At 45.0% G+C, this 10554-nt stretch overlaps 1 protein-coding gene across 1 annotated transcript; it reads right to left on the reverse strand.

Moving 5' to 3' along the window:
- Positions 1–527: 527 nt before the first annotated feature.
- Positions 528–10505, reverse strand: CKAP2 (cytoskeleton associated protein 2). Its single transcript, XM_054163135.1, has 9 exons — positions 10445–10505; positions 7699–7786; positions 7047–7125; positions 4967–5778; positions 3803–3989; positions 3082–3249; positions 2538–2610; positions 1565–1946; positions 528–752 (listed from the first exon to the last, which is right to left on the reverse strand). The coding sequence occupies exons 1-9, from the start codon at positions 10503–10505 to the stop codon at positions 545–547; spliced, it is 2058 nt and encodes a 685-aa protein (XP_054019110.1). The 3' UTR covers positions 528–544.
- Positions 10506–10554: the final 49 nt, after the last annotated feature.

Here is a 10554-nt window from a genome sequence, read left to right on the forward strand (position 1 = left end):
ACTAATAGCAGAATAAATTCATTCATGTACCTGACCTCATCTAAGGACAACTACTTGCTCATGAATAATCCTTGTAACTCAAGTGATTAAGCTGTTTTACTGAAATTCTCCCTGAAAATGGAGGCAGTTTGAAGTTGGAGTACATCTTACTAGCTAGTTTCAGATCTCAGAACTACAGGTTGCTATAGGAGATATTGCCCTGTTACAATGTCTGTGCAAGTCTACAGGGTACATTGCAGCAAGAAAAGGGCATTGGCAGTATCCTACAATCAATGTTACATGAAGTGTTAAACCTAGTCCTTAACTGCTAATAAACCGTTTTTTACACGGAGACACTGATGTTTACAGGCACTACACCAGACCAGATTTACCACTGTGAAAAAAGCAGGAGCTCAGGAATGCAAAAGTTTAGTGACTTGGGCAGACAAGTTTCATCTGAAGCTGTCCACACAAGTTTCAGATAGCTCTTCTCTCAAAGCTGCTAAGAACAATCACCTTTGCAACTTCTCCTTAAAAGAGAACCAGTCTTTAACTCCTGTGCTTTTTACTCTTCCACTTCAGCACTTGTTTCCTGCAGTGCATTGCTCTGACTATGGATGAATGCAGTGGCTTCCAGTTCTCCCAGATCTTGCTCTTTGACAGTGTCCGTCACCTTGCGCAGCCTCTCTCGAATGCGCTGAGAGCACCGCAAGGGGGTTAAAATGATCAGGTCTGTGTCACAGGAGTCATTGGCTTCATCTTGCACCTTCACACTTAAGAAAGAACAAACAAAATTAAACAGACACACCACCTATGACTTACCTCTGTAGCATCTAGCAGAAAAAGCAAGTCATTAACCCCGTTCAACTCTCTTCCATTCCCATAGCCTGAGAAAACTGGATGCACAACTCTTTCCTCAGTCAAAATGCTTTAATCTGGGAAGCCTACTGAAAAGTTTCTGAAGAAAGATTCCCCTGAATCCCATCTGCAGCAAAGTGTTCCTGCTTTAATGACATGCTTTGATGCTAGTGAACAGCTGCCAAAGTCTAGCTTCATCAGATGCCCAGAGGAAGCACAACTTTCCTAAGTCTGCTGTTGTAGAAGAAAGCTTGTGTCAGAAGAATTTAAAACCTTGTCTGTTCTGTCCTGAGATTACTGGCCAGATTTTGGCCTCAAGATACAATGAGGATCTTTACAGTGCAGTTACACCTTGTTCACTGATGTTGTGTGATGACCACAGCTACATGTGCAAAGGGGAAGACTGGAGAGGTCTGCTTTCTCTTGACCTAGGCGCAGTGCAGAGCTGCTGCCACCCCATAGATTGTGGGCAGGGATCTTAAACATGGAATTTGTGTCTGTGCCACGGAGAGGATGATTACCCTGTAGCAGGGAATTCCAAAAGGCAAAGCAGTTGGAGTAGAGGAATTCCTTTGAAAAGACTTCCTTCTGAGGGAAGAGGAAGGAATTCTAATCAAAAAGAAGTTCTTGTCAGCTCTTAACTGGGTGTTCACAAACACAGTGCCTCCCTGTTTTGACAGGGCAAACATCACTGCAAACCTTCCATAGTTACCTGAAGCAATCTTACCTTTCCAAGTGTGGTGTGGCAGATGGATTGCGTGTCAAAGATGTGGTGTTCTCCTTCTCAGGAGAATTAGATGCCTGGGCTGTGTCTTTTACCTCATCATCTTTCTGCTCTTCTGCCTCATACTTCACTTTCTTCTTCCCACGTTCTTTAGTCCTGTGCCTTTTATTCTTTTTTGGCAAAGACTTCTCACTTGGTTTCAACTCCAAATCCATTCCTTCTTTCTTGATCACTTCATTTCCACTTTCTGCCTTCTTGTCATCACTCTCTGATTTTTGGTTGTCATCATCGTAGCAGAGATCCTTGAAGGCTTCCTGAACCTGCTCTACAGATGAATTTGGTTCTTTGACTTCCACTACTTCTTGAGCTTCTGTGGCAGTTCCCTCTGAAGTTTAAATGAGAATGGAAATAAGTATGTGTTGAGGATGAGGCACAGAAATGTAAGTTACTAATAGTTTTAGTCACCTTAAAGAACCTGCAACCTGAAAGCTCTAGTTAAGAATATCCTAAGAATTCATTCTCTTCCTTCCCAAGCACAGCAGTTCAGAACAAGCGTCTCTGGGATAAAATGGCTGTGTCATGTTGGACAGGTAATGTACACAGCTATTTTGCTTCCCAAAGCAGAGTATTTAGCACCTTTAACTGCCACTGTGCAAGTGCTAGTTAAGGAGTTTGTGTCAATCAGGCAGCTGATTCTTGGCTCACAAGAATATTTACTCTTTATCAGGCTAAAAGAGTTGAACATTGCTTTGATAGAGTTGAAGTAGGAAGTTTGAATATGAGAGCACCCCCACTACCAAGTTTAGCATGCTACCATGGGCAATCATTAGCTTAGTCAACGTTGTTTTCAAGGACAGTTGAGTGCAAAATGATCATAGATAAGTGTTCATGAAACAGTTTAAGGCAGGCACAAACAGCTAGCTCATGCTGCCTCTCAAGCCAGACATTTAAGCAGAATAAGAGTGCTTTGACTTACCGTCCTGAGACTTGACAAGGCTTTCAGTGCTCTTCAGAGTCTCTATTAGTGCAGATCGTAGCTCATCCTTAGGCTGAAAAAAAGCCATTTTGGAATTGGTTTTTCTAAAAGAGTACAAATCACTTCAGCTTATTTGGTGTGACAGTGACAGGGGAAGTGGCACAGGCCACATGAGGCTCACGTTACAAGCCCTTTATTTAACGCTGCAGAAGCGTAAGTCAGAGCAAGTGAATCTCATCTGTTCTGTATTTGGTGCCCTGAAATCTTACTAACACTGAAGCACAGGAATTAAGTCTATCAATAAATGTAACATTAAGCTGCCTTGGGTTTCTAGTGATACTAGAAGTCTTAGTCCTTAGAAGAAATCTAAGTGAAACATCTTAAGTTAATTTGATGGTGCTAAACCTTTCCTCTTGAAAGCAGCAAGTACCTCCAGAGCAAACTAAATCAGAAGTATTTTGTTTTCAGGTAGTTCACCACCTATTGAAGTGCTTATTAAAATCAGAACTAGTATTTTAAACACAGATTTAAGACAGCTGCTCACCATGGCTCCTGCCAGAATGGCCTCCTCATACACAGTAATAAGCTTCTCAAGAGGACCTGTCCGCTCCAGATGCATGCAGCAGATCCAATATTTTGCAAGCTTCTTAGTGCCAGGACTGTTCTGAGTCAGCTCTTCCAGCATGGCACGTATTTCATCACCTTGACATCCCTGAAGTCAACAAAAAAGCACAGATTTAAATGCAGTGAACATTTTGAGGTGATAGATTTTGGCTGGTTTAGAATTAGAAAGCAAGGAGGGGTGTGTTTGCTTGCTTTTCATTTGGAGAGTAACCCCGAGTTGAAGATGGCAAGTATCTCCAAGACTGAACGATCAACTTGAACAGAAGAGCTGTCACTCACCTGTGCTTTCAAGGGAGGATTATTTATACAGCATTGTAAGCAGAAAGGATAGTAAAATGCAGAGACTACTTAAAACAGACTTCCATAGGTTTGGGCAGGTTACTGGAAATGCAAGGGTATTTTAGGTTGATTACTTCAGTGCTACTCTCATTACATTATAGCCTCTGCTTTATTGGGTAGTCCAGTAAGTTAGCTAAGCTTAAGTGCAAGCTGATTTCTTCAGCTGTTGGCAGAAAGCTATATTGCTTAACCTGGGGAGCAACTAGTCCCCCACATCTGACTCCCAGGTCCAGGATGCCCATAGGATTTGCATGTTGTAAGGAGCAATATGATTGGAGCTTGGCAGGCAGGGGAGAGAATACCTGTTCAGCTAACTGCAGACATACTGTGAGAGTCTTGTTGACTTTTTCACTGTGTAATACATCCTCTAAAGAATCATCAGAAGATAATTCATTTTCTTCCCTTTTAGGCTGGGGTCCCTGAACCACAGCTATAGGAGGTCTCTTCATCACTCTTCCTCTAGATGCTCTCCATTCATCCAGGCAAGCTCTGCATTTAAGAATATCATTAGCTGAAGCAGCAGATGTTTTATCACCTTTTACATTTACCAACACTAACTAGGGTAAGTTGTACAAAGATGTACTTCCCAGGAAGTCCTTGAGTCCTCTCCCTTTAATCCTGAATGGAATACAGTTGCCATTTAGACTTGCATGGAAATTGCACAGCCACACATCACTAGCTGCTTTAGATAACCTGTTGAGGCAGAACACTTTCATGTCTCCCCTTCCAAGCAGCAAGGAGAGACTTGGGCTGCAGAGGCTTTTTTTAAGAAAGGGTAAAACATGCTTCCCATTTATTCTGCTGCATTCCCTCCCTACCCTGATGGCACTTCAAAGCAGGAAACTAGAAACTGCATCCAAAGCAAGCACTGGGAACAGCCCAACACACCCTATCACACAGCGTTCAAAATCTGAAAGCCAGGTACAAGTTTAGGACTTCCCACATATTTAATTCCCATGCTGTCCCCTACACCAATTGTAACTAAATGACATCCTACAAGGAGGTCTATCAAGAGTAGACTTGCAGATTGTAATTCATCACCCCATCATCTAAGGTGCAGTCACAGACAAGTGTTCTCCTTCAGTGCATCAAAATGGTCACTTACATATACATCCTATCATTGCTTTTTAAAGCAGTGACATACATGTGCAGTTCACCTACAGGACTGTCTGTCATGCTTAAGGCTACACAACACTCAGCCTAAAAACCAAGGAGAGTTCAAGCAATGCAGATATTCTATTTATAATCACACAGAACAAACTATGAGCCTGAGAAGCTGCTGCAAATACTTTGAACCCCAGTTTCTCAGTATTAGGTTTGCAGTTGTAGTCTGCTGCCCTTGGGCAGCAAACTCAAAGACTCATTTTTCACCACATCTACAGCAAGAAATAGATCAAAAAAAGATATTCTTGGAAAGGTTTAATCATCTGCAGAGATCAAGCTATGATGGTGAATAATTCAGTTACCTTCTGTCTTGTGTTGGCAGATGAGATTTCCTGTTGCCATTAGTTTTAGAGTGCTGACCTGGCTTTGTATCAGCAGCAACAGAAATGGGTCTTGCTGGAACTCCTGGTCTTGCATCTTCAGAACAATTTGCTTGTCTCTTCACTCCTAGTGCTCTGTGATCAGAGCTGTTAGAAGCAGCCTTTGGTGGCTGCTTGCCACCCATCATTTTTTGGGCTGTTACTTTTTTGGGGGCTACAGCACATGTTGGTTGCCATTTCTTCAGGCCAGACTGGGAGCCAATGGCAGCTCTGTCAGATGGTTTGCTCTGGAACGAGAGAACACCATTTGGCTTTACAGAACTGGAGTAGTTTTTAACTTGGATAGCTTTCAGAACTACAGGGCAGCTGCTTGTGGGCAAAGAACTTACCGCTGGTTTGGTAGTGGCAGAAGGAAGCAGCTTCTTGTCTGGCAAAGAACTATTTCCCCCCTCAGTTTTTGGCGCTCTGCGGAAGGAGTTGATCTTGGATTGGATGATTTTGCCACGATACGTGCCAGGCACCGACTTCTTTGGTAGGCTGGCATTTGAACTTTGCTTTTCAGCAATCAATTGTTTCTCTTTCATGCTTTTCATTTGCAAGAAGGTCTTGCTAAGTGACACATGCTGAGACTTGATTTTAATGACCTCATCCTTGGAAGCACGTTCTTCAGGCTTGCAGTTGGTGCCTGATGAGGCACTTGTCAGTGGCATTGTGGAAGAGTCTATGACCACATTTTCTTCAGAGGTTCCACTTGACTGGTCCCATGACAGTTTATCAGCATTCTCTTTGTTTTCCTGGAATCAGAAGTATATGCTTGGAGATGTTAGAAGTAGATTAGTATTGTAGGTTACTTGTATCCAAAGAGGCTTTCCACTGCTTTATAGGACTGATTAAATGCTACTTTAAAGGCACCTACAAAAGCAGTGCATATGGTACTAGAGTATTTGTCAGCTGTTATTACAGAGTTCTCCTAAACAAAAAAGTTGATTGTTTAAACTCTGCCATGGAAGTAAAGCAGCCTAAGCTGAAGGCTACTCTTCTGTAGAAACAAAACTCCAAGCAACTGCTGGCTTTTCACTGGCAAAAATCACCTTCTAAGTTAGAAGAATCAGAGTTTCAACCTCGCTTTAAGTTGAAAGCCATATCTCAGTTTGCATACCCCAGCACTTAATGGCAGCAGCATTCCTCCACTTAGCATGGGTAACCTAGAAGCATGAGGTAGTGAGTAAAGCCTTTAATTAGGGAATTGGGCTATGTTACCAGATAATTTTTCTTGCTAATGAGTTGTAGGATGCTGTAGTTGAAACACCTTACTTTTGCTGCTCCCTGAAACACTGCTATTCTCAGCATAACCTTAGCCTAGAGGCCATGAAGAGTGTGACCTGTTTTTCCCCCCCCTCTGGAGAAGATGCTCTGTAGCAACTAAGTCAGCATTGTCTAAGCAGCAGTTTATAGAAGAGTGAAAGAGGCATGAGCCACAGCAGGGCAGGATCAGGCAGATGGGTTGGGCCAGGCCAGAACTCACCACCATGGTCAGTACTGTGTTTTGTGTCACTCACTTTAGGTACTATTTTGTTACTATTATTGTTATTCCTGATTATTTCCCCCTCTTTCTGCTGTCCTATTAGACTTTTGTTTATCTCACCTCACAGGGTTTTGCCTTTTCTCCCAGTTTTCCTTCCCATCCCACTGGGGTGTGGGTAGTTGTGCAAGTGGCTTCTAGATCTCAGCTGCCAGCTGAGCTATGAGACTGTGACATGAACAGATTTTGAGTAACTCCCCAAAGACTGAAAACCAAAAGGTTAAGACTCTTGAGAAAAGTGGTTAAAATGTAATCATTGTTACTGAAATAAAGATGTCCTCTTTAAAACCCTCTCCAGTCAGTTCTCACTATCCAGCACATGCAGTAATGCAGCAGCTCTCCCAAAGGCAGGTAATAAGCTGTCACTGCACAAACTGCACCTCTGCACTTGCAGACTTCTGCAACTTCAATACATTGATTGAGTGGAATATTGTAGCCACAGGCACAGTGCCATCACTACTTGAGTATCAGTCAGCTTACCATTTCTGGCTTTGAAGATGTTGAGAGCAGGATTGTGTCTTGGAGCTTATTGCCAGCTGCCCTTCTAGCTCTGCTGCTGCTTAAAAAAATGAACGAAAAAGGCATCAAGTCATCCTGCAACACAGCAAAGGCATGCATTTCTAGAGTAAGCTTACATGACCTGGGTAGCAAGTCTTAGCCTGGAGAAGAGGAGGCTCAGGGGAGACCTTCTTGCTCTCTCCAACTTCCTGAAGGGAGGTTGTAGCCAGGTGGGGGTTGGTCTCTTCTCCCAGGCACCCAGCACCAGAACAAGAGGACACAGTCTCAAGCTGTGCCAGGGGAGGTTCAGGTTGGAAGTTAGGAAGAAATTCTTCACTGGATGAGACACTTAGTACCATGGTTTAGTTGACTAGATGGTGTTGGGTGATAGGTTGGACTCAATGATCTCAAAGGTCTTTTCCAGCCTGGTTAATTGTGGAATATATTGCATGAATTGCATCTGTTTTTCTTTGGCTTAACCAAAACCTGCAGTATCTCTTGACAGTAAGAGGTCTTTGGGCAATCCCTGGGGTTCCCTGCCCTGCTACGTGATCTCCATGGCTGGCTGAGGTTCTCCACAAGAACTGCTCTTTGAGTCTTTCACAGCAGCCACTTGCCCTCCCAGAGGAGTTACCTGACTGATGGCTGGCTGGCCTGGATGGGTATGCCAGAAAAGGTCTTCTTTCTTAACAGATATTCTTCAACTTTTTGTCGTCTTTGTTCTAGAGGATTCACCAAAACAAAAGGACACTTTCAGCTGAAAGCATAGTGCCAGGTTCAGTCTGACAGACAAATGGAAATGCAGTTAGAACAGCATCAAGACATTATGAGAAATAGACACTGGGTTACCAAAGCTTTTAGTTTATCATTCACATCTGCCCTGTGAGGAGAGGCTGAGGGAGCTGGGGTTGCTTAGCCTGCAGAAGAGGAGGCTCAGGGGAGACTTTCTTGCTCTCTACAACTCCCTGAAGGGAGGTTGTAGCCAGGTGGGGGTTGGTCTCTTCTCCCAGGCACCCAGCAGCAGAACAAGAGGACACAGTCTCAAGCTGTGCCAGGGGAGGTTGAGGCTGGATGTTAGGAAGAAGTTCTTCATAGAGAGACTGGCCATTGGAATGTGCTGCCCAGGGAGGTGGTGGAGTCACCATCCCTGGAGGTGTTTAGGAAGAGCCTGGATGAGGCCCTTGGTGCCATGGTTTAGTTGATTAGATGGTGTTAGGTGAGAGGTTGGACTCAATGAGCTCAAAGGTCTTTTCCACTCTAACTCATGATATCTTATACATTCTCTCATTTCTTGCACAAGGCTATATTTAAGGGCCAGTTGAATGTGAATTTCACAGCTATATATGATGGCTGTTATGCCACAATGAGGGAAAGATAAACAATTGTGTGATAGGTAGAAGCCAGACTCAATTTTTACCTCCTGGATGCCTGTCCAGTCTTTCACATACTTACTGTTGGTCCAGCAAGCACACTTTTCACTTATGATAGTAGTAAGGTACCTATAGCACACAAAAAGTACCATGCACATGAACCCAACCCACCAGCTGCAAAATCTTTTGCTTCTCCTGTCAGCTGGGCATCTGTGTAAGTGTTGGTTCAGTGGGAGCATTAATAACAGCACAGTGTGATCCTGTAACAGTCTTAAGCCAGCTGTCACTGTCTTAATGCAGGAAAGCATTGCAGCACAGGATACTGTTTTGCATGTTTTCACTGGCTGACTGCACACCAGAAACACACATACTGCATAGGACTACTTTGTTGATCCTTTCCTGAGACCTTTCCTTATTCCTCTAAGGAGACAGTGACCTTTTCTTACTGGAAGCAGTTGGGATAAGATGGTCCTGCCACTCAAACCAAACTCAAGCATCCATATGTCAGTCCAGGCAGTTAAGCTCCAAGTCTCACAGCTGTTTCATGATCAGTGGGATGCAAGAATAAGAAGTTAAAGCATTATCTTTGAATAATAATTCCTTAATGGCATTCAGGAACTCAGGGCATTGCACCATCCTCCATCACAGACAGATGCATTCAGTAGCAGAAGTGTTAGAACAGAATTAACCAGGTTGGAAAAGACCTTTGACATCCAGTCCAACCTATCACCCAACACCATCTGATCAACTAAACCATGGCACCAAGTGCCTCACCCAGGCTCTTCCTAAACACCCTCAGGGATGGTGACTCCACCACCTCCCTGGGCAGCACATTCCAATGGCCAATCTCTCTTTCTGGGAAGAACTTCTTCCTAACCTCCAGCCTAAACCTCCCCTGGCACAGCTTAAGTTAAGCATAAGCTTAAGTTCAATGAGCTTCCATATAAAATCCAACTCCTGCCCTTCCTAGGCAGGCATAAATCCCCTTTTGAATCTTTGCATATATTTGTTATCATCCACATTCTGTCTTTGCCACCGTTCTTCATTCACATATCTGCATCTCTGCAAGGTCCACCCTGTATGTTCCCTTAATGCTGAGAAACTTTTGTATTCCTATGGGTCAGGCTGTAGAAGTTGCTTAAACATTATTGTCTTTCAGGAGCTAAATGATAACTTCGAAAAGAATTAAGCATTTGATAGTGCACTCTCCGTGGTAAAAGGTTGTCATCCCACAGGGCAGGGTAATTACCCTCAAAGCCTCCTCTTGGTACAGGAGAGATAAGAGCCAAGTTTTCTCCTGGACCGGCACACCAACGGCTGAAACTCAGGCGGCAGAATGGCTCTAGACTCGGGCTTACTGCAGCGCGGTTTCATGCAGGACATCATGCTGTCCAAACCCAGGTCAAATGAAGCCCCAGAGGCAACGCACATCACCCGCTCCTGAAGGTGCGCCAGCCAAGAGATGCTGCGCAGCAGCAAACTCAGCGGGCAGCCTATCTGCAGCCTTCCTGGCACCTTCTGCTTCACAAACGCAGGTCTCACCGACTGCAAACAGCAACGTCCCATCAGAGTTCGTTTAACTTGCACAGACTAAACCAGTCACAACGGAATAAACAGAAGAGCTCAAGTCTAGAGCGGCTCGTTCGCTTGACGTGCTAAGCTAAGGCGTGCCCTCCGCCCCAGCAGCCCTGCCCGGGAGGAAAGCAGGGGGAAAGCATCAGCCCCAGCTCTGCGACGGGAGGGTGGAGTCTCACAGTCCCACATGCACCGGACAGGGGCCTCAAGACCATGAAAGCCGAAACCCCACCTGAGGCGCTTGGCCTCGTCTCCCGTTGGCTGGGGAGAGCGGCCAGCTCCCCTCGCTCACCGGCGTCTTCCTCACCCAGAGCTACACGAGGGAGGAACGACGGACAGCTCCAACAGAGAGCGCCCGGGCTACGCGCAGCCTGGAGCGGAGAGCGGTTCAGCCGCCCGGAGCTTTGTCCCCCGGTGCCCGCCTCGCATGCTTACCTCGGTAGGCCGGCTGAGACCTGCGGCTGGCCGGGAGCTGAGGAGTACAGCGCGCTGCCATGGCCGCCCCCGGTACTGAACGGCGCTGCCAGGGCCGTTTGGATTACCCG

Source organism: Dryobates pubescens, chromosome 7 (genome assembly GCF_014839835.1).
Source record: "Dryobates pubescens isolate bDryPub1 chromosome 7, bDryPub1.pri, whole genome shotgun sequence".
Classification (NCBI taxonomy): domain Eukaryota; kingdom Metazoa; phylum Chordata; class Aves; order Piciformes; family Picidae; genus Dryobates; species Dryobates pubescens.